The sequence below is a fragment of the Oryzias melastigma genome, linkage group LG6 (assembly GCF_002922805.2).
Source record: "Oryzias melastigma strain HK-1 linkage group LG6, ASM292280v2, whole genome shotgun sequence".
NCBI lineage: Eukaryota > Metazoa > Chordata > Actinopteri > Beloniformes > Adrianichthyidae > Oryzias > Oryzias melastigma.
The window spans coordinates 15,221,428-15,246,459 of NC_050517.1; the positions used below are offsets into that span (position 1 = coordinate 15,221,428).

A 25,032-nucleotide genomic window follows, 5' to 3' on the forward strand; every position below is an offset into this window, starting at 1 on the left:
CTTACAGAAAAATGGTCCAGGTTTTTTAAACCAACAGTTTTATTTTTCTAAATGGTGAATTTGTGGCTCCTATCAATGAGAAATTCACCCAAATTACTTTTTAAACTGTTAATTGTCTTGGTAGATAATTTAACAAAGAGAAAGTTAAAGAAAAGGGCATTCAAAAATTTTTTGATATTGCCTTTTTTGTAAGTGGAGAAAACACTGAAATTTCTTGTAAGTCTTGCAAGAAAATCAAGTGTAAATTAAATATGTACACAAACGAATAACTAAACAAAAAAAAGCTAGTGCTAGTATTCTATAAAAAAGAAAGTTTTTGTCTCGTACTGTCGTTTTGGTCTCATTTTTTCAGAAATGGCAACAATATTTTAGAAAAAGCAAGATTTCTGAAAACATCATATTTGTTATCAGAAAAGAAACAGTGAATACTTTCAGGCAATTTTTAAATTTTAAACAAGAAATGCAGATAGTTTTTAATTATTTAAACTATTGCCCATGCAAAAGGATAAGAGATTTGCAATATCTCAGGCATCTATGGGTAAATTTGTCACAAACATGCTGCCATAGCACATTCTCACTCCCAACTCCTCATATATGGGCATGGGATTCTGGCCCCCTCCGCGTCACTTTTTGACGTTTTGAGGTTTTGATGTGCTGGCTGTCGGGTCCCCAACCTTCAGGACATGGAACCGGTCCGCATCCCAAGGGTTGGGGACCCCTGATTAGCATATGAATTTTTTCCCTGTCTGTGGCCTGGTACCAAGCAGCCTTCAGACCAATGCCAGTTTGTGGTCCGAGGGTTGGGGACCCCTGAAAACCACAACCTGGAGACACCAAAACATTAAAAAGTGACCGAACCATACATCCATATATGACGAGTTGGAAGAATGCATTGGTTGTAATACTCAAATTAAGGTGTATGTAGACCAGGGGTTTCAAAGTCGGTCGCACAAAGGGCCAAAATCCCATACGCACCTTAGGTCAGGGGCTAAACAAGATAAACATTTATTGAACACTCTAAAACTAAATTTTTAAGACCATAACTTTTCCACATAATTATTAACTAAACATACAGCATTACCTGTGATAATGCTAGTGTGAATGCTGTAAGCTGAATTTGAGTGCTGAAGATGCTAGTGCTAATAGCTGAAATTGCTGAAGCTAATAGCCAGCTATATTAGCTAAATGCCAAATTAGCCTATAAAACAAACAAACAAAAAAACTTAGGTTAATCAAAACAGCTAGCATGTAGCTGAATAATATAGCTAAACTTCAAAATAGCCTGAAAAACTGAAAAAAGCCTAAAATAGCCACAACAGCTAGCATGTAGCTGAAATATTAGCTTACCTCTAACATAGCCTACAAAAAATGTAATACAAAAAGCTAGCAGAACGCAAATTCTTTAAAACTGTAACTTTTTAACATAATTATGAATAATATAAAAGCAGAAATATTATTTCAGAATTAATCTACTTAAACCTTAAATAACTTTCAATATTTTACTCTCCATAGAAATATATTTTGTTAAAATTCTACAAGTTAGAAATTAGCGTAAGATAACATCTTGCCATTAATGCAAATAAAATAAAATGATCAGGAGGGCCGGATATAATTACCCGGAGGGCCGGATTTGGCCCCAGGCCTCGACTTTGACACATGTGATGCAGACATTTAAATCAACCTCTCCCCAACTGGCATTTGTTTCAAGTGTTAAACTGTATGCACAGACTTGAATTCACCTGCAACCTTTCACATACGCATTCACGGCAGTGTCGATTTAAATAAACCTTCCATCCCGTCATCCCTTCATGAATTTAACACATTCAAGCGTGATATATCAACACAACACAGGATACGACAGGAATTGTAATTTTGTAATTCATTGTATTCACATTACAACATCCACATGTTTCAGTTTGTGACAAAGTCTAATGATCTTCAAATATATTCACTGTATGATACATAATACCAATATAGGCACTTCCAGTAAGTCTGGCAATATTGAAGCTACAGTATAGTGTCTAAATTACAAAATGTTAAAAATAAATAAAGTATATCTAAAAGAGTTTTGTAGTTTTAAAATGTCTTTACTGTACAGCATATATGTATATTGTACAAAACTGGAGCATTTAACCTGCAAGGAAATTCATTATTTCACAAATACTGTGTATTTGGACATATTCCTCCTTTAGTACGTGTGGTAAGTGCAAGGTACTAGTGAGAAGAAAGCAATTCATTATTTAATCATGTGTCGACTATAAAAATACTCATCTCCTTTTGTTTACATAGTTGTAAAGCTTGTTTGGTGTCCATGGTTACAATTATTTTTTTTACACAAATGAACAAGTGACAAGAAAAATAACAAATTAAGACATTAAACAGAAAAATGAAACCACTGATTTAATGCATCAGTTTTGATTTTAAAAAAAGGAATCAACACTTTTACACTCTAAAGAAAACGTGTGATAACGTGGACGGAATCCAAATGCATTAAATATGAGTGAGGTTGTGAGCTGAACCACTCTTACCAGCAAGGATAAGCAGTATGCAGATCAAAAGGAAGCACTAGGAGAAATAGGCTACAGGACCTTCAGCGAATAATAATTTCTGTTGAGCACGTGTGAGGAATTAAGGAACCACTCACTCCATCCTTTCATCTTTCAAACCTCTCTACTTGTAATATTTTTCCTTGTCAACGATGACATACTTCATGATATAGAACATTCTGGTTAGAGGGGCTGGAAAAATTCAAAACTTTACTAAACATTCCCTTTGGAGGCGGGAGGTTGGAAGGAAGCAATCATGGAAGTTTGGACGGGTTTCTGAAGATGGATCATCCTCGGAGTGAATGCGTCGTGTTTTGCTTAGTAGCCTACATAACATTTGTACTATCAGGTTTTTCAAAAGCCACAGAAAATGGGTCCATTGTGCAAGAAACTGATGGTTACAGCTCATTTGGCACAAAATGAATCAACACAAGGGAGCCTTTGCAGAGTAAACACGGCACAAAAGGAAAGGAAGGCAAACACGGAATAATTCAGTGGCTCCGAACAATTCCGATTTGATCTTGTGTTTGGATTAAACGTGTGTACAAAGCCCGACTAATCCGTGGGTCACCTAATTAACGAGACTGCGTTGGGGTTCCTCCTCATCTAGCGCACACCGATGCTGAATCAGCACTCCAGTAAAGAGGCCATCGTGAACATTGGGTTCCCATTGTCTGATCACAGAAATGGTTAATTTTTCAGTCTTCAATAATGAAGCCGTTTTCTCTCCATGCACATCCTCTACACCTGTGCAATATTCCTTAAGAAATGAACTGAAAGTACTTAAAGAGGGACCGGTTTGGTCTAATTTGAATGGGGATTTGGCAAACAATGTAGGCAGAAACTGGCAAAAATTTCAAATTTTTACATAAACAGAAACGGTTTAGATTATATACAATGGAAGCACATGCCAATAGGAATCTTTACAAAAAAACTGACATTTTGAAGATCTGAAAGCTAAGCTCCACCACTCTATGTCTCACAGTGGTTTGGTCTTGTGCCTACTGCCTGAAAATCCCCCACATTACTCTCCACATACAGAGGAGTGATTATTTTTCTTTAAAGTTTGTTCATGTGTAGTGGAAGGTATTACGAGTATTAAAAAGAAAGCTCACGAAGAGTTCTGAAACGAAGGACACAGGGATCTTTACATACACAAAAAGTTGTATTTATGGTTGGCTCAGAGTAAACTTTTGGGAACTTTTTTGTGAAAACTTGAAAATCTTAGCTGTCGCTTTCCAGTCCAATTTACCTCATATTTATTAGTCATACCAGATCTTAACACCTGTGGTTTTCCTGAGGGTTTAAGGTAAGAAAAATGCAGATGAATGATGGGGAGTGTAACACAATATCCTGAGTCTACTCACGCAGTACGCTTAAAGAGCCTGAGAGGAGAAATCAGCATTAAATAGTTTCAAGGTCATTTTGAAAGCTGTTAACTTCTCTGATCAAACCATGAACAGAGTCTAGACTATAGGATGAATGGGATCCCTTTTATTTTTGCTATACTCTTTAGTTCAGGGATGGGCAAACTTTTTTAATCGTGGACCACAGAGTCTTCTTAAACTAAACCAGTAGGGCGGACCAGGAGAAAATGAATGGTTGGTTTTGGTAATCCATTTCATAAGAAAAATGAATAATGAAAATGTGCTTTAATTTGATTAAAAAAATCATAGATATATTTTAAAACTGAACATTTTGGAGTTTTCTTTTTAATTATTATTATTTTTGAGTCAATCGGTTGATGTTCCTCAGAGGAAAATACAAACTTAGGGGGTATTCTCACTGGAAAAATAATTTTTCATACGAGGGTCCGCTTAATTTGTTCTGGATCGTGTCCTAAACTTGGGTTTGGTCTGTATCCAGACTTGGGTCTACCAAAGATGTCTGTTCTGGACCAACACTTGTAAACAAAATCACGTGATTAAGGATCTCTTCAGTCATTGGCCAGCAGTTGCGGGGGCGGGTTGAAACAAAAAAACAAAGATGGAGATGCTGCGGTTTGTAAATCCTTGCCAGCACTGTCCACTTATTCAAACTTTTTATTTTACTGATCAATTTTGAACATCTGTGTGAAGGTCAGGTACGAGACTTTTTTACTGCTACTTTGGTACAGCGGAGGCAATGTGCAAGGCGGTTTACCATGGACGCCGCGGATACAAGTACGGTAATAAGTGTTTATGGCAGATACATTGTCTGTAAAAGCAAGCATATCATGTTAAAAGCTGTTTTAATGAGCTGCTGTTGCATCACTACTCCAGGTTTGTCCGCTATTGACCGGCTACGGTGGCCGTTTTGGTTCAATTCTTTCGCTCTTAGAGCAGATTGTATTCAGAAGTTCAGTCCGATTTGAAACAAACCGCGATCACACCGAAAGATGATCCCTGACTAGATTTCTCTTGACATATTCAGACTAAAATTTTTGTTGGAGGAAACGAACTCTAGTTTACTCAAAGCGGACTAAATGTGTCTGAATACACCCTTTGAGAAATACTGCGTTCATGTTTTGTTTGAACAATCGGAAAAATGACCGTCAGACGCAGAAAACGCACAAGAATGCAGAATAACTATCTGCACCTAAACAAAGGTCAACGTATTGGTAGTGCACCATCTATAGGACATCATAACTACAAGGAAACTAAAACAACATTAGGGATCATCAATAAAATGTATTAAAGTTTGGCAGATCAGGTTCAATTATTAAACTGGCTGCATATGGCCCCCGGGTCGTCGTTTGCCCATCCCTGCTCTAGCTGAACCTTTGGTCCAATGTTGGTAATAAATAGTAATTGTACGCTTATCTATCATTTGAGGCAGTTTTGTAAAAAGCTTGAAGCTTTTATTGGATTTTTTGGAATCAAAACTGAATTGTTCATCTAGTCTTTTCACTGTTTGAGTAATTTAGGATCATCTTTCACAGATGGTACAAGATTTAGGACTTGATGATCATTATTTTTCTCTGTTTTAAACGTTTTTTGAAATATGGTGGAGTGAAAACACAAAAAAACAAAAATGGACACAAGTTGTGAGGAGTCTTACTATGTGTGATTAAAATAGATGGTTCGACGGAGGGATTAAGTTCTTAATTTGCCACAAACACCATATATTATCATTTGACAACATGTTTGATTTTGGATGCTTTAGCCCACCTGTGTCACAAGTTGAAAGAAGATTGTTCCTCAGCTGATTAGCTCCCTTTATAATCCCAAAAGTAAAATGGAGACAAAAAAAATACACTCAGGCCCACTTTAGCCTTAAAAAATATGAAATTTGAACACAAATAACTGTGATTTTCTATGTATATCCTCAATTGATTAACAATTATGTGTGAATTGGCAGCAAATGTATGCAGTTTTCTTTTACCACATGTTCTTTTCCTCTTGACAAGTAAGAAAAATATCCCAAAGTCCACGAATGTTTCATTATTGCAAAAAAGAAAGCCTCTCATGAATCCGTATAATTCGGTTAAATGTGTAAAGCACAAGAGATCCCACCCTGTCTTCTTGTTTTTCTGTATAGGCACGCATTTCCCAAACATCTACAGTGTTGTGTCTAAGTGATGTACTGGCAGAAATAGGAGTCAGTTGACTGTTTTTAAAAAACAAAACAAAAGTAATACTTTTCACATGGTTTTCTGACTGATGCTCTTTCACTGTGGGTCCTCCTGGTTGAGTTCCTCTTGAGGTTTAGAGTCTTCTCTCTGTGACCACGCGGGTTCCTCTGCTTCTTCCTCTGGACGCTCTCCTTCCACCTGCTCCTCTCTGCTTCCTGATTCCTCCTCCTCCTCATCAATAACCAGAATAGGTTCAGCTACATTGTTTAAATGGACAGAATCGGTCCCTTGGCCTGCGCTCTGGGCCTCCTCTTCCTCCTTTTCGATCACCTTCTTCCACATCTCGTGGTTCTCCAGGAGATGCTGGGTGATGTGGCAGAACACTTTCCTCCTCTTCTTTAGAGCTGCTTTCTCTGGAAGACAAAGAAGAATAAACATTAAATCAAGAAATCTTTTACCAGGCAGAAATCTGCCTAAAATCATTTTTTTAGTCAGTGAAACTTACGCGAAACTTCTGAGCTGGAGGATGCATCTTCCTCTACAGTATCCTCTTCCTCCTCATCATTTTCTACAGCTTCTGCGTCTTCTTCATCTGGATTAGGCTCCACCCACCTCCCAGGAATGAGTCCAGCTGAGTCGTAGGAGTTACAAAGGGGTCCGACGATGTGTGTGATGAAGGATTCCTGAAGTTTGGCCAGCTGTGGTGCTTTTCTATCCATGAACGGGCTGACAGGAAGGCCCAAACTCGACTCTTCATCGCCCTGCATAGAAAAACAAACAATAGAAAAATCACTGCAAAAACAACCAGCTAGAAGTCAGAAAACTGGAGCGAGAAATTTGGTCAGTTTTCTTGGAAGACAGGAAGAAAACTGGGTAGCTGTCTTTGTAGTAATGCCTTTAGAAATCAGGTTAATCAAACAGCAAATTACCACAAAATGTATTAAACAGAATTTTTTATATCCATGCCTATTGTTTAAATTACAATGCAATATTTTTTCAATCTCACAACCAGATTAGGAATCGTCTGTAACAAAAGTTTATCTTATTGAAAATGTATTTATAAATGTAATTGTAAATATATGTGAAATTATTTTATTTTTATATATTCATTTATTAAAGAATAATGCAAATTGTAGTTAAAAATGTAATTTTTAAAACATGTTATTCCAAAACATGGCAAAATATATATTTTTGCAAACGTAATACTTATTGAGAAATCAAATTTGGTCATATTTAAACCAAGTTCACAATTTCAAACACCCTCCTGGTCTTCCATTGTTCTGTAGATTCCTCACTACAGGTAAAAATCTAAGTCAAAATTCCCTTCCAACTCACTATATAGTGCATTTGCCATTTTCTAGTGCTGTCTGAATCTACAATTCAAAAATCAAGTGCCCTAGAAATTTCCCAGAAGTCTTTGCAAAAAGCCAGTGTTCACCAATGCTAACTACGTTAGCGAATATAGACCAAAATGCATTGCGTTTGTACAATTTTTGCAAAAGAAAAAAGAGAAAAAGTGTGTTTCAATGCATTTTTTGCAACAAACTATCAACATTTTTATCATCAGAACACAGTGGATTCATGCGCTATGTCCAAATTCCCACCCTAATCCGTAACTACTTAAATATATATATATAGTGCGAGACTATAGTGCCCTGGATCTTCCACTAGATTTTAAATTCTTTCCATTTTTTTTAAATCAAGTTTTCCTTTAATTATTTTTCTTTATTATGTGTTTTTAGTGCATGGTATTGTCTTTTTGTCTCCAGGAGAGCTGGAGTTGTGAATATTGTGCACAAATCAACTGACATTGAAATGTGCGTTAGCCTTACTGACCCAGCACGATAATCAACAAGTTTTTTGTGTTTTTAATTTGCTCTTGTGGCCTTTTTCTCGTGACGGAGAACATATATAAAGATAATTACGATTAAAACTGTGTTTTTGAGTGTTAGGCCAAATCCGAATTCTTCCCCTACCCCTCCGGCCTCTCCTTACCCCTCCACCGGAGGGGCATTTGAAGGACAATGGGTCCTCTGAAGCACAGAAGTTTACATTTGAACTTAAGTGAGGATTTTTTGCTATAGCATGACCTTTTTAAAGTTATAAACCATTTTTATTATGTATTTCTGAGCGCTAGCAGTTAACACTAACTTAGCTGACTGGCAACTATTGATGATGTCATCTAGTGGGAGTAAGTCCGAATATGAAGACACTATTTTCCCATAATTCTCCATTTGAAGGGCTAAATGTAGGGGTAGGGAGTCTTAGGGGACGAATTCGGATTCGGAAATCTCTATTCAAGTCGTTGTGACATAGGAGAAGATGAAAAAAGAACTTTTGATTTTGGTTTTGATTTAGAAGCTACAATCGGCAAATCACACAAGCTTGACTTATTTTGACCCTTTAACAACCACTTGGAACTTGTTTGACATTTAGAGGTAAAGATTTGAAAACTGCACGCGACTTGAACGCTAGTGACTTCCACTTTGGAATTAGCTAAACATGGCCATCATTCAGAACTATGTTACAGCAAGGATTACTGCAGGTGTGAAAAGGCTGAGAACTGTACATGAAAATGAAGTTGAAATTACTGTAAGCACAGCTGTGCTACTCATAAAAAATATATTTTATTATTTCCAGTCTTTATCAGCTCTTCAAACTAGGCAAGCACTCTGCACCTTATCGTTATTTAATTAAGATAAACTCAGCTAAACTGCACTAACAGTGCGTGAAGAACTCATTTACATCCTAACAGCTTTACAGGAATTAAAAGATTAAACTGCTTGTGCTGCTAATCAAATTCACTTCAATAATTGATCATCATCAAGTGTGACAACAAGTCCTTGCAATTTGCTGGTGCATTAAGGTGTGTGATGACATCCAACCCAAGCGATGGAGAAAAGGCAAACAGATTTTTATATTTAAAAAAAAGCATAAGAACCTTTGAATTTCATTTTTTTATTCAGAGAGGCCTCAAGAGAAACCTCTTAGACTCTGCAAGCCTCGGATTGCACCTTAAATGATAACATTCAAAAGTAGGTCAAAAATGAACCTGAAGGAGAGCAAAAAATTGTCTAAAATGAGATTTCAAAAAATAAAATCATCACAGGTGCATCAACAAAAGATTCTAATGTTTTCTTGAACAAAAACTTTGAGACAGGACTATAGTGAAACCTCAATGATCTGCACGAAAAAAAGCATCGTATTCCAACAAATGATGATTGCATTTAATTTTCTATCCTTAGCCCATAATTTTGTAAGTTTTAGCTCAAAAAGGTAAATAGTTTTGCTATAAACAAACCCTACTCTGCCATGTTCCGATTGGCTGGACACACCTGAACCAGGTAATTAGTCATAAGTAGGATTTGGATATCTGGAAACCATGCAGACACGGCGGCCCTCGAGGCCTGGAGTTGCCCATCCCTGCAATAGAGCCTAATGTTCTTAACGCAACACAATTTATCATGACATATACAATAAATTACCAAGTTATATGGTAATTTAGCTTATTGTATCAAATGAAATCTCTGAATATTTATCTATTTGGTTATGCAACATAAATCTACGGAGCCCCCAAAGGGACATTAAAGTATTAGTATTAGTAATAGTATTAAATGCTGTAAAACATTTTATTATTGCATAATATCCTAAAAAACTCCAGTTTGAGTTTATAGGCAAAAAATTAGACACAACTTTATTATTATAAACCGTTTATTTTTTTTTCATTTGAGTTTTGTTGCCAGTTACTGTCAGATTTCAATGTATTCTTAATTCGACTGCGATTAAAAGCAAAGGAAGTGCTTAAAAATAGTGTTTAAATGAAGAAGCTGCTGTTGTCAAGCCTTCTAATCTCTGCCTTGTTTTTCCTTTTAGGAAACAGCAGGTGATTGTAGCACCACAGGGATGGAAGCAGCCGTTTGCTGGCTTGAGTTGTTTTGTTTGACTGTATTGTTTATTTTAAATTCTGACACAGCGGAAAAATCGCAGATTGTGCTGTTTGGAATAAATTATTGCTTTACTTTTTTTTTTTTTTTTGAGTGCATTGTTCTTTTTTGTTGCGTTTAGAACTTCCATTTGCCAAACTATTTTTGCTCATCTCACACTTAGCAGTCAAGCAAATCTTTTTTTATCTTAATGGAGACCGATGCGGTTTGAGGTGCTTCATACCTGCTCGTAGAACTCGTTGACGATGCCCTCCGTCCACTGCAGGTGCAGGTCTTTGCACTTCAGGGGGCCGTTGATGTCTGCCAGCTTAATGCACATCTGGCAGACCAGCAACCTGTCATTTTCATTCGACCAATCAATGCCGTTTGTTGGGTCATCTCCCACCTGGAGAGAAGAAAGACAGTGTTTTACATGAAAAGTGAATAGATAACATGTAAAAAGAAAGTTATTGAGCTGTTTAGGGAAGATCATTAGGACAGGAATTAAGGACAAGAAATTCCTCCTGTAGTAAAAATCAATCACAAATATTTCATTTAAGGACATTAGAAAAATATCTCTGGAATTGTTGTTTTCCAGGTGAATAATGTCATTTAGACAACTTATGCTTAACCGTTTCACAATATACGCCACTAATTCGCCACACATGATTGACTTGACTGAAAAAAGTGGTCAATCGTAAAACCATTCACAGCAAAGACTTACAATAAAACTGAAAATCCTGGTTTAAATTACACATTAATCCAGTAAAATACACATCATACGTCTAGAAAAACTAAACACTTTTGTAAACAGTAACATGAGTATGGCAATGGGGATCCTCAATCATCCAGGTGATACTGTCGGAGGATTTCTGTTCTTCAGGCTCACTTGACTTTGTATTTTCATCTAGAGGACGTTTTGATGCTCATCTGACCAGTTTCTCCATTTTTAGGAGGAGCAGAAGACAACACTCAGAGACTTTGCTATAGTTGTATTTTTGCTGCCATGCAGACTGAGAAATCCTGGCCTTTTCCGGCTCCACTGGTGGTAGAAAAACGCAAGACTCAAGAGTTCTTGAGGTGCTTGATGTCTAGAGGGTTACTACAACACGGTAAAAAAAAGCAACTTGGATTTTTTGGGAAAAAAAAAAAAAATTAAATTGTTAAAATTTGAAAATATACATTTTACTCATTAGGTGCAATAATTTAAGCCAGTACGACAAACCAAAGTAGTTATTTGCTTCAACATTATTTTATGAGTTGTCAGAACTCATATCTTGAAGTTGGAGTTCTCCACAACTTGCCAAAGTTCTGCTAACTGTCAGGCTTTTATTATGGAATGTGGGAACTCCAACTTTTGGAGTTGGTCTTGAAGCAGTCTCAGTATCTGCTAGTGCTGGTTGGAGGTTAAGCAGCCCGCCCAGATGAGTGTTCCCTCGTATTTATTTTTGGTTCAAATAATGTTGGAAATCAATTGTTAATGTTTTTTCCCCTGCTATACTAAGCTAACAACATTAAAACTTTATCCCAGTTTTTTTTGCTGCAGACGGTTGAGTAAATCCTTCCCTTGAAAAATGTCGGCATTTCCCCCTAACTACTTAATGTCTTAGTTATAGCTTTAATCACATATATGACTGACTGATGTTTCATTTTTTAAGCAAATAAGCTAATTATTGAGAGTGTATACCACTAATGTGATAGCTAAGCTAACAAACTGTATGTGCCAGCTGGATGGCTCAGTGGGCTAGGTGTAGAGCTGCTGCCCAGGAAACCGTTAGAAATTTTAAGTCTGTTCAACTTTTATGTGAGTTAGAAAAACTAAAAATTGAAAGTAAGACAAACTTAAAAGCATAACTGAAAATGTTGAGTTTAAGTGCTTAACTTAAAAATCTCCTGAAGTTTGTTGCCTTACAATTTTGAGTTTGCCTAATTTTTCTTTTTTTCAGCCTCTTTGCAAAGTGCAAAGAAAACCCATCTTCTGTGACCTAAAATTCCTCTAACCAAAATAACAGATGGTCATTTTGGATCACCTTGGCATTGAACTCAGCGAGGAAGTCAAAGTGCTTCTTCAGGTCGGTGGCCAGGATGGCCTCTATGACCAGGAAGCGGAAACGCTTGAACTCCACGTGGTCCAGGTTGACCAGGAAGTTGTACTCGGGATGTGACATGAAGAGGTTCCAAGCCGAGGCAGCGTGGTGGTTTTCCAGAACCGAGCGGTCATTGTAGAGCACCGCCTGCAAAACAGTAAAAAAATCAGTTTAGGGATAAATTCTGAAAAGCTGAAAGATTGTTTAAAATGATGGAGGCTAAGCTGAAGCGTAAAGAACTTAGAACCTGTTTTTTTAGGCACCTTAGAATAACAAATTAAGGGCAGTTCTGAAAGTTTATGTTTTTTTCTTGCAGCTGTTTAATGTTATTTAAAAAGGCAGGTGTAAAGGATTTATGAGTGTTTTTTTCATACATTGAGAGGATGTCTGATCACTTTGAAAATATTTTAGGTTTAAATAAACTCAGGGAAACTCAAAATACATAAAAAAAATCTTCTAGCCTTCTAATTTTTAAGTTTTAGATGAAAAATATCCATCCATCCATCCATCCAACCATCCATCCATCCATCCATCCAGCTGCTGAATCCCTTTGGCGGTCTTGGGGGTTGCTGGAGCCTATCCAAATGAATAGCAGATTAAGTCAGATCAAAGAAAAATTGATTGATTCTCGTTACAGTCGTATCCGCTCTAACTCCTGGAGATCCACAGACTTACATTATTACTCTGTGATGGAGTCAAAAACCCTCATATCTTCACAAAATATTACAAAAAACATTTAAAATTTTAACATCTTCTAATAGTTACGTTTTAAAATTGCTGTATTTCAAGGATGTTTTTGTTATATGAATGTGGTTCTAAAGTTGAATATTTTTTCTTTTCATTACTTTTCCTGTTTGGATCCTACAGATGTTTTGGTTGTTAATTAATATTGGACAATATTTCATAATGTAACTTAATTGCTAATTCAGGTTTGTATTAAACAAATATTTATTTTTAAAAAATGATCAAGATTTTTTTTTTTAATAAAATGTATTATGTTGATTCTCTTTGTGAGTCATCCGCTGTGAAAAGTGCTATATAAATAAAGATTTACTTACTTTATAATATTTAGGTGTTAAAAATGAGTTGAAAATAAAACATTTCTTTTAAAAGAAGATCTGACAGAAACAATTAGGTACCTACTAATTCTATGACTTCCATGAAACTTTTATTTTTTAGAAGAGAAGATTTTCTAAATAAACCATCACATCCCCATCAGCTATTCTAAAACAGCTTAAAATGAAAAGCTAAAATCAAAGAAACTGTACTTTCATCCATATCTAGTTAAGCAAACACATTTTTCTTTCATCCTTTGATGCTGCTGGGTACCTGTGGGGCGCTGGTCGCCACGAGGAAGGCGTTGGTCCGCCCTGGGTGGTCGTAGTCGTGCATTGCAGCTGCCACGTACAGAGCCATGAGCTCCAGAGCGGGTATGAGGCTGGACAGGCAGCCGTAACCGTCCTCTGACACAGTGTAGGTCTTAGAAACCAGGAAGCCCATGTGACTGTGTGTTATTCCACTGTCGGAGTCTGGCAGACACAGTGAGGAGGTTTGGATGAAAAATATGCACACAATGTCATTTCAGGGACATTGAATCAATCTAGATAGCCAAATGCTAAAGTATGAGTAACGTAAGATAGGATAAGAGCGCTAATCTGAAGGGTTAGATGACTTAATGCTGTGATAGCGGACTACAGCGGAGAAAATCATGCAAGAGTTTTGTTTCTACACTACATTTTATGATTAAAAATATAAATATAAGAGTGAAACGTCATGCTTTTTTATTGTTTTATCTTGATTTTGAATGCATGAGGACTCTCACATGGAGCCTTCAGAGGAGGAGTGACGGCGGCCACACCTGAGTCGCTGGCAGAGCCGTGATCTGCGAGGAGGCTGGGCAGCCCGGGCACAGCCTGCGTGGTGAGGTACCAGACCGCATGAAGCACGTCTGTGGCGTGGACTCTGTTGTGATCTGGGTCACAGCCGGAAACAGGAAAGAAAAAAAAAATCTTCAATTGTGATTATTTCCAGCAGAGTGTGCTGTTGGATTGCGAGTACGAGTTTTCTTTCTGCTTACAGTGCAAAACTGTTAAATTAGTGAAATAAACAGTAAAAGCTGAATCAGGAGGAGTGAAACGCACATGGTATGTCTCTGTAACCACTCTCCAGGGCATGGAAGTAGTTCATGAACTCTTTTACGGGGATCTTGAAGGTCTCAAACAAGCCGGTGTCTTCAAAGAGCCTGTAAGAAACCTGCAACACCAAAAGGTTTACTTTATGAAATGAAATACTTCACTAAAATCATTTGATCATTTCTATCACTCATTGATTTTCATACACAGATCTATTTCACATTTTTCCTTTTTTCTTCTTTTTAAATATATATATTTTCTTGTTGAAGATTGAGGGTTTAGATTTTCGCCTTGTGTTTCGATTCATTCTTGTGCTCTCTCTGACTCATCTGGTCGGCCACTTTGTCTACGTAAGAACAAATTTCTCTGCCATGCGTCATCATCACAACATTGATCTGCATTTTCTACGTCCACTTATGCGGTTTTCTCCATTCAAATGCAGACACAATTTTAGCAAACAGAAAATGTCTTGTGGTTTGGAGCTGCTTAGAACTTTCTTTTTTATCATTTTTCAGCAAAGTTTCATGAAAATTTCCAAAATTTACCCCTGACATCATATTGTGCCCCTGACCATGTATGGGTTAAAATGTCTCATTTCCAATGTTAGCTCTAGGGCTAAAGCAGTCTGTGATTTGTTTGTCAGAGCAGGTAATTTAGATTTAGAGTTAGAATTTTAGATTTATTTCAAGCAGAAATAACATAAAAATAAATAGATACATTTGTTTTTCTGAAGAAAAAAAATACTTAATAAAGATATGCAGACGCCAAATTCAAAACAGCATTTTTGTCACAATCATATTGACTGACAAAAAATGATTATAGCTTACATACTAGAAAGTGAACTTAGATTTATTGTTTGTATAAATAACTCTCTTTACATCTTTAAATGGGGTAGGCAAAAGAATACTTAAATAAGCCCACCCATTTTGTAGATGACAAAAGACTTGTATAATTTTTATTTTCTTAGTTTTTTTAAATGAAGCCATGTGTTTCTGTTAAATAACTGTCAATCAGTATTGACTGTCGTTAATTTTCTGGAGCTGATATTATTCACTGAAAAAACATATATTTTTTACTTATTTTAAATTTAAATTCAAGAAAACCCCTTAACTTTCATAGCAAGTCTTTATAACAATTCTATGTATTTTATTTTTTTTAGCATTTCATAACTTAAGTAAAAATTTTAGGATTAAATCAAAACATTTAAGTTTGAGTATCAACTTATTTTCTGGGTTAAACATCAGATTTTTAGGATAAATTGAGAAATATGGAAGTGTACTATTTGTTTTATAAAATTCAAGTTAGAATTTATAGAAATCTAAGATTTTATTTGAAATTATGGCTTATTAAACTTTTGGGAGAAAATAGATCTTAATTCTCCCTTGTTCCCTCGTTGTGATTCTTTTCCATACATCCCCCCGCCCAAAAAATGGGTTTTCTAGCTCTTTATATTTAGTGCCAGATGTCAAATCAAGTTACATTATACCATGTAATCTTGAATTTTAGAAATAACCAAAATAAAACAAGCGAACAAAAAGAAGTTTATAGTTTTCTGTGTTTTGCATTTTTCTTTGTCTGAATTTTGACCGTTTTTTTGAGGTCACTCTCTGAAGCTCGCTCACGTTCTCACCTGACTGAGGATTCGTCCACATTTTCCGCTGGTTTTCTCCATCATGGTGAAGATGGGGAAGTTCCAGCTGTTTATCTGATCAAGCAAAGGATCCAGGCCCTCCATCAGTAACGGCTCTGGGGCCAGAATGGGTTTGTCCTGAACAAATGGATACAACAATCGAAATATTCACAATTCCATCATAAAACATTTGAAAAAACGTTATTCTGAACTGACCTCCGGAGGTATTAGTGTATGGAGGATGACGTTTTGGGAGTTCTTCCCTTCCTCTGAGTCCTCCTCTGTATGTGCTACATCACTGCTGTCACTGTGGTTGGCTTCATGCGCGCTGTCGTAGTCTGAAGATACAACCACTTGGTCCTCTGCTGGGGAAGGAAACCCCAAAACACTTTAGCCTCAAACAGAAATATTTTTTTAAATAATTTTATGCACAATATATTTTCTATTGATCAACGTCAAGCAGATGATCAGTGATGTGTTCAGAAAAGAACACAACTGTGTTAAGGTTAAATATAATCTCCTTTTTCAAGCAAATTAAAGGCAAATAACACAAAGTATAACAAAAAATGTGTTTTTTATTGTGAGTGTGTAACATTTCTACTCATATATGCTGCCATTGGAAACTTTAAGAAGGTAGGATTTAATGAAAGGGCATACCTGACCGTGGTATCCTGTCTCCCTTATCGACAGACCCCTCTCCATGGCTCAGTCTGATATACGGTCTCCCACAACTGGAAGGAAGACATTTATTGATTACTTACAGAAAAGGGGGGAATTATCTGAAAGAAAGTGTCTATTCACAGGTAATTTTCAGTATGTGGACCCATTGCTGAACTTTTTTCCTTGGTTGCAGAGACCCGAGGAGGGGTTATAGTTAGGGTTATACCATCAAATGGTTCCTGAGTGTGGCTATGTCTGTAGCTCACCGCTCCCCCAGAGGATGGATCAAATGCGGAGGACACAATTTGAACACATATGAGAATGACAGCTAATGGAACTTTAAATACAAGCGGAAAATAACAAAATTCAATTTCGGACACTCTTAAAATACACACAGGAAATAGAGCAATGTACATCTTGGCTACATGTGTTGCATGTGGCCAACATGAATTTCTAGCACTTTTTATGATAAAATACTCCCTGTAGAACAGCATCATGAATTTTTAAGATTTTTCCAAGATGGGCACAGTGTTTGATTTGGTTTCAAATCACATTATTCATTCCCAAACTATATTTACACTAGCCAGCAGTGGATGCAGTTTATTTTTCCAGGATAGAAAAACAACTGATGAAATTTTGAATTCATTTTGACCAAAAATAAAACTGAGTTGCTTTATAGTTTGAACTGTCCAGGACTCTGCTGAAAACACCTTAAACCAGTATTTGTGTGTGTCTGCTGTGGCTCAACTGTTTATGCATAAATATTGCTTGCAGAATTCACGGAATGGGATTAGTTTCACTTGACATTTAATGCAGACCGAGTTTGTAGTGTTTGCCTTTTGTTTACAAAACTATGAGCACAAAGACAACTGCAGGTAACATGTCTAAGCAGTTTGGCTAATAAAAGACACCCTAAGAGGTCATCGAGAGGGAGTAAAAAGTGATCAGATTGAACACAAATATGTCAGTTTTTACAAATATATTTCTATATATGACGTTGAAAAGGTATGAATAAAATTTGAATTACACTTTTTAGATCAAAAATAGCTTCATGTAGCTTCTCTGAACCTTAGGGAGAAAAATAGGTTATTGGGCCCATATACTGATTTATATTCCAACGTGTGTAAAAATATATCAGGTCAGTCCTGGGAGGAGAAGAAGCCCTTCACGTGGGGTATTAGGAAGAATAAAAAACTAAATGTGCAGCATTATACTGTTTGTTTTTGCACTGATAAAGTGATTCCTCACATCTGTCATTGGTGACCTACAAGTCTGCAAAAGTTGTTAAGAAAAAAAAATCTACATACAGTCTAACAGTAGACTGCATGTAGGAAGTATGTTTGTGGCAACCGAGCGTTAGCATTAGCCATCCTATGGGAAATCCCATGAAACGTTAGCATCAAGCTAGCGGACTTTAGCTTCATGTGCTAAATCTAGCTTGTTAAAGATGAAACAAGAAAATCTAGATGCATCATAATGTGATGCGTGTACAGAACTCGTTTGATTCTGGCTGTCGTGTTAATGATTCATCAGCAAATATGCCCGTCCCCCCCTTTTTTTTCATTAATGCCAACCTTCAGCATTCACAGAGCAGACAAAAAAAAAGTGCACATTTAGTGACCCCTTCATAAACCAAACAGCACGTCATCTTTATTTTCCAGGAGGGGATAGTTAGGCGTGTGACACTGCAGAGAGCTGCTCTCCACAGCTTTTCCAGGTCTCACCACAGAGGCTGGTGTCAGGCTGTAGGTGGTTCCAATTAAAATACCTCTCCTTAAATGTTGTAAAACCTGCCTTCTAGGGCAGGAAATGCCTGCCGTTAGCACATGGTGTCAGAGGGAGCACAAAGGCCTGCACTGTGTCTATCTCCCTCTGATAAAGCGTTTCTGGAACTCTTTCGAACTCCAACCCGCCCAACATAATGGTTCGGGAGCCCAAACAAAGGGCGCTCTGTTGTGTTTGCACGGCCAGGTCGGAGCGCCGCGTCTAATGCCAAGCAGGTGTGGAATATAAAATAGTTTAATGACGGGTGAACAGTTAGAATATTATTGTCAGGGGGGTCCAGGCAGCCAGCAACATTTGGCTTACAAGGTTTGGTTTCAATGAAGGTGAAGGACTGGCAGAGGCTGTTTTGCTAATGCAGCAGAATAACCTCGACTACTGACACGGAGCCTCCTGTGCAGAATGTAAATAAGGAGGGTTGGTCATTTTCACTGAAGGAATCTGTCAGCCGCGTATTGAGTGTCTCTGCTTTATCATAGAGAAAACAGTGTCGATGCAGCGGTTAGACGTGTAGTTACAGTAATTTAACTGTCCCAGCGAGATCTGCATATGCATTAAGAAAACAAAATACACGTTCCAACTATGTGAATGCTCCAACCCTGTCTGAAAGGAATAACATTTATCCACTATATGGGAATGTTGGCTTTTTTTTTTTTTGGCTTTTGGAAAGAATGTCAGACAAAAAAAAGTAAAATAAAACTACAATGAGTGTATTGAGTAGAAATTACAATTATAGTTGATTTTTTTCCCCACAAGATTGCATTAAAAAAATAAAAAAAGATTGCGCATGTTTGAGCTTGATTGCCCCCCTTCTGTGCTGCATTTCACTCCCAGATTTCAGACTCAGCCACTCAGCAGCAGCAGCAGGATGACAGATTATCTTTGGTCCGGAGCCCAAATGGACAGACTAAGACACGATAAACAAAGCCGCCATTATTTCTGCTTCCAGTAATGTACAGTACCTCCTCTCCAGCCAGATGATGCGGAGAAGATAACGGAATGGTGGCTGATGGAAATGGAAGGTATCAATTGTGCCTCTTTAACCGACTCTGACTCAAACAAGCCGATAGTGTGGCTTTGCAGTCTGTGTTATTTTTTCTTGACACTGCACGTCATTAAAGGCTGACATAATGGAAAAACTGGGGAGGAAAAGAGAAGCCTAATGTCCTAATTAAGATTGTACTGATTTGATGAGGGAGTGGAGAGAAGGGAATTGAAGCCATGTGTTGATTTTCTTTAAACCTCCTCTTTGTGCATTCTCTCCTGCCTTCCCTTTTGTTTCTTGCAGGACTAATTACACGTCAGCGAAGATGTCTGCCGCTTTCTTTAATCCCCTGGCATTAAATAATATCATGCATAGGTCGACTTGCATATATTAATGTCTCCGAATGTTTAAAGCTTTACAGTTTGCAGATTTGTTCAAGCAGCTTCACAGGTTTGCAGACTGAAGCCACTCCTCAGCTGCTTCCGCCTAACCTGCGCCAGACGAAGCAGCAGCTGTGACAGAGGATCCGAGCATGTGCGTGTCTCGCACTCGTGAGGCTCTGGCAACCGGGAAGAAGCCCAGGTGTTTGTTTACACTCCAACCACCATAAGTGGGAAAAGCTGGGGCCCGCTGCCTGACGGGATGACGCTATGAGACCAGGCGGCACGTCTTTGTGTACAGAGGCGGCCCCGGCGTGCTTACATTTTGCAGAGCTAGCTCAAGTATCACACTGTCATTGTGCAAACAGACCTAAACAACTTAGAAGAGGCTCAGTTCTTTGGAGGAAAAAGAAAACAGCACGGAGATAAGTAACAAAAGGTGACAACAGAAAAAAGTAATGCTTGTGGTCCACTGAGACACACTCTAAAAAACATTAAAAATACTTAAAAAATAAGTAACTTTGAATGGTGTCAAAGATTGATAATTACAGAACAAAAACAATAACACAAGACTGGTTGAAGTGTATTCCCACAAGTATTCTAACAAGTGACTTTCAAATGAGATAAAGTTACTTTAAAGAAAATTAGTAAAAAAAAAAAAAAATGTTTGGTCAACATCTCAACCCTAAACTGAAAGAATAAAAACTTGTCAAAATTGAGCTCCTCTACAACAAAAGTTTTTTTCTGGCCTCCAAAATAAAGATGGTTACCCACTTCCTACTCTTCCATACTTTATGCAGCATGGGACACATTATCAGCAGCTAAAATAACATTTATATAAATGTAATTGTGACTTAGTTAAAACACACAAAATTATTAAACATTTCTGTAGGAAAATGCTCAAATGTCCTTTTTTCAAGTTTCCACAACTTTATTTGATTGAAGCTTCATTCTCTGTTAAATATTTGCGGCTGTTTTGAACTTTGTGATGAAAATGTTTCCCTTAGCGTCAAAGTGGAGGCTACCAACAGGACGCTAGCTTCAGCTCCGTCCGACTTTTAAAGTGTGGTGGATAAATAAAGCAAAATAAAATGACGCAACCGTCGTAAAACTGGTATCTTCTAGATATCATATAAACGTGAATCTACCGTGTCTCCATCTTTATTACCTGAGTGCGAAACAGTCGAGTCTGTCAAAGCGTATTAGCCAGAGCAGCTTCTGCTACATCAGAACCGTCTTGATAATTCCGCATGTGGAGAAAAACTCCCGGTTTTGTCTGTAAACAGCATCTTTATTGTTCTCTGAAGTTGAAGGCTTTGATTTGGTTTCCACACTGACTCTTTTCTCCCAGAAGAAACATTATAAATATTATTTATTGTTTAGTTTTTGTATTTAGATTTGAGCTACTAGCTTAGCAATTTAGTTAGCCATGCAGGTAGCCACTTTAAGTCACACGACCAACACAGATTTTGTGAACAGCATCTGGAAGTCTGTAAAAATCAAACTTCCTTCAAGTTTAGAAAATAAACTAAACAGAAATAATCTAAATTACCACATTTATTATTTTTTTTCTGTGTACTGCCCAGTAGCTATGAAGTGACCCACGGACCGGTGCCAGTCTCACATTGCAATATAGTCAGGGCTGCCAAGTTTTCATAAAAGAGACTCTAAAAAAATCCCTATATAGTGGCAAGACATGAGACGAGTCAAATGTTGCTTTGTGAAAGTGTAATTGTGAAATAAGCACCACGAGGTAAAAAACAATCATGAATTGAGAAGTAATAAAAAAAAATAATAAATTTTAAGGCGTAACCATTTACTATAAAAGGGAACTGGACTGAGTGAGTGTGACATCACCCATTGAAAAGGCTTTACTTCCGACTCCAACCAAATTAATTCAATTCAATCAGCATTTTTCCACAATATGGACACACCATGTAGGTTTTTACATCACTGTTGACCTGAAGACGTTTTGTTTGCTCAACACTACCTTCAGAATTCACAGATTTTATATGCAAAGCAAAACTTTGATAAAAAGTTAGATTTTTTTTACGAGAAAAAGCACATATTTTATTCTGCACAATATTGGTTACTAGCTGCCCAGAGCTGCACTGAGATGATCATAAATGGCACAGAACATGTTTTATTGTGAAAAGAAGTAATTTGAGCTTCTGTCAAACGTAAAAAAAAAAAATACATTTAAAAAAAAAAAAAAAATCACATTTTGAGAAATGTTAGGTTCTTTTTGTATATTTGTTTTTTTGTGCCAAAAAAATAGACATAATTCATACTTATTCTTAAAAAAAAAAAGTCATTAATGCAAATCTAAATTTCTTAAAGGTTAAAGTAAGACTGTGCGGCTAGGTTTTGATCAGCCCAAATGGCTCTTTTACTGTTTAAGGTTGCAGACCCCTGGTATAAGCTGACATTTTCATTTGATTTGATTATATGAGTCAACATTTCTATGGCAACTTCTGTGGCTAATCAGAAGTGAGCACCCCTTCTATCAAATCTATCAAATCTATCAAACATTTGAAATGTTCAACGAGTGGGCCAGGGGGCACCGCTTTCATTGATGCATCTGATCAGTCAGTATATAACTTTAATAACTTACAATAAAGAAATATAATGGAAAAAGGAGTTTTGCAAGAAGATGTTAAAAAGGTATCAGAGCAACAATGATTATGCAGTCCAGTTCTCTTATGCATTCTATGAGAGCAACACATAAATTATCCACCTTAATAACACAAGAAACAAACAAACTAAACTACAAACTCATGTTGAGACGAAACATTTAGCAAAAACAAGTTTCAAACTCTGTGTCTCCTCTGTTTTTGGGTCTGTCACACTTGAGACATGGCTCCAGACCTGCAGTTTTAACTGTCATTGATGATAAAGTTCCATCCAGGACCAAACCGGTCTTGGTTTCGTTTAGGCCCACTTTACATTTGAGTGGAGCAGAACCAGAACCAGCTTTGCAATGATGGCAAGCATCTGGACAAGTCTTGGTCCTGTAACTGTTGAGAAATAAATCACATACGTGGAAAAAAGCTCCTAATGTCCTGCTCCATCTTTATATTTTTTATTGTAAAACAATTCCCAATGATCTTTCAATCATGATTATGCAGTTTAGCCTAATTAAAAAAAAATCATTCTAAACTGAAGCTTCAACGGATATCTCGAAAATAATTCAAACTCAATTATTGGTGGGAAATCTGAATTGCAATTAGTTTGGTCCAGATCTCAGTGTCCAACAGGTCTTGATTTTGATCTCAACAGGTTTTCCACCTGGTTAAATAAAAGGTTAAATCAAAAATAAAATAAATAAAAATCAATCCCACCTGTGATTATGATTGATATGAATGAACTACAGGAATAAACATAAAGTCTTTAGAAATGAACTTATCCAAAAGATTAAACTCTCTCCAAAGATCCCACCTCTATAAAGGTGAAGCTTAAAAAATTTATAATAATATTTCTGATCTCCAATATATTTATATTCATTAGTTATTTTATGAATGTAATAATAATGTACAACCTGTGTACATGTCATGATGAGTTACGTTCCATGAGTAACTTTTTGAAAATCTAATGAAGTACTGTTTCATTTTGATGTCTCAAGTTATAGTTAAGTGTCTTTTTTAATTTCTTTATTATTATTATCATGATTGATGAATGAGGCCTGTTGGGTTTCTGTCACACGCCTTCCCATTCTCTTATTTTGTTGTGTAAATAAAACAGGAGGAACAAATTAAAATAAAAGGAGTAAATATAATAAAAAATGTGTACCCTGTAAATGTAAAATCAAAATGTTCAAAGCTGATAAATAGAAAAAATACTGCAGCAAGATCTTGATGGATTTCTAGTTCACAAATCACACATGCCACACAGTTCTGTCATTGATCTTTAAGCATCTAGCATTTGCAATAACAGCTTTATATTACATGTCCGAGCTAGGACCCTTAGCTCATAGTTTAAGCAGGAAATCTGAAAAAAGTCCACTTTTTAGGAGTGATTCTGTGGTGTGACCTAAACTAGAAAGAGGAAAAAATAGGAAACCCAAGGTCAATAACAGGTACACAACAGGCATGCCCTCAAATAAATAAAAATAAAGAAGTTAAAAGCATAGTCTGTACAGGAAAACGAAGCCATGAGAAAACACTAAGCAGTGACCAATAAAAGATACTTTCTAATTTATTTTTATTCCCTGTCCAATAAGTAACAGGAGTATATTTTTCCATTTCTAACTGAGAGAGATGGAAACAGCTGCTAATAATGTGTCCCACGGCGCATAAAAGATGGCAGAGTAGGAAGTGGGTAAATATAGTTTAAAAATGAAAACAAATGTTTTCACATCTTTTATATCCTCAATAAATAAGATTCATGTTTATCCCATTCAAACAAAACCTTCTTTGACCACAAATGTTCAACCATAATCCCTGTTCCGACAGTTGTAGGTGTAAAATTAAGGATATGAAAGCATGCAGAAGAGGACAGACGGCCTAGCTTAATCAATCAAAATAACCCTCAAATTAAAAGCACACCCTAGATTTTAATTTAGGATTTAATTTACTTCTCTAATTAGCGATGCTGGAATATCTGCCTCAGAGGAAACCTCATGTATGTTTTTGGGGGGGAACAATTCAGTGCTGCATGGTTATAATCATCCATTACTTTCATGAAGCTTGGCAACAATAAAAATATTTAAAAAATACACAGCTGCAGTCCGGCTGGCTGCTAGATAAAAATGGACGGATGTTAAGTCACATGTTCCAGTTTAGCAGTAACAGAAACATTTACAGCTCAACTGCCGTCTTAACCCTGTATAACCATTTGATACACACGTTTCTCAGACCCCCCTATCTCAGGATTACCAAATTTATCAAAGTTTCATTAAAACCCCATAGTTTATAACTTGGTTCATGTTTTCTGTCCTGTAATTCATCATCATTCCACTAGGGGCAGTAAAAGGCTTTTCCTGCTCATTTCAACATGGCTGCTTCCATGAACACTTTTGGCGGGAAAACGTTTTGCCCATTTACAAAACTTAATGGAGAGAATTACTCACCTATTGTTGTTTATTTGTTTAAATGACTACTCAATGCGTTGAAATAGTGCAACATTTTGTTATTAATTCTTTGCAATACATTTATGTGAATAAAATTAGAGAAAGTGGGTAAACAAGGTGTCTTTTTCCTGCTTTTCAAGTCAATGTTTTAGCATCTTAAGCTGACATTGTTGTAAACAGTCTAACCAAATCAACCAAACCTATCTTATTATTATTATTTGTAGATTTTATCAATTTTTTAAGTAGTCTTCATTCCATACAACTTGACTAATTGTGATTTTTTTCA

General features: G+C 36.7%; 1 protein-coding gene across 2 annotated transcripts in view; it reads right to left on the reverse strand.

The window, feature by feature from the left end:
* Window positions 1–1,853: 1,853 nt before the first annotated feature.
* The window catches only part of LOC112152705 (cGMP-inhibited 3',5'-cyclic phosphodiesterase A), a 98,049-nt gene continuing 74,870 nt past the window's right edge, over window positions 1,854–25,032 (reverse strand). The window contains exons 5-14 of one of the 2 annotated variants that reach the window (XM_024282454.2): window positions 16,529–16,602; window positions 16,088–16,233; window positions 15,872–16,009; window positions 14,251–14,362; window positions 13,968–14,081; window positions 13,439–13,638; window positions 12,053–12,256; window positions 10,267–10,428; window positions 6,605–6,860; window positions 1,854–6,512 (exon numbers count right to left, since the gene is read on the reverse strand). In XM_024282454.2, the coding sequence (XP_024138222.1) occupies window positions 6,196–6,512; window positions 6,605–6,860; window positions 10,267–10,428; window positions 12,053–12,256; window positions 13,439–13,638; window positions 13,968–14,081; window positions 14,251–14,362; window positions 15,872–16,009; window positions 16,088–16,233; window positions 16,529–16,602 (1,723 nt within the window). In that variant the 3' untranslated portion in view covers window positions 1,854–6,195. Of the gene's footprint in view, window positions 6,513–6,604; window positions 6,861–10,266; window positions 10,429–12,052; window positions 12,257–13,438; window positions 13,639–13,967; window positions 14,082–14,250; window positions 14,363–15,871; window positions 16,010–16,087; window positions 16,237–16,528; window positions 16,603–25,032 lie in introns of both variants that reach the window. The other variant, XM_024282453.2, reaches the window with a different exon arrangement.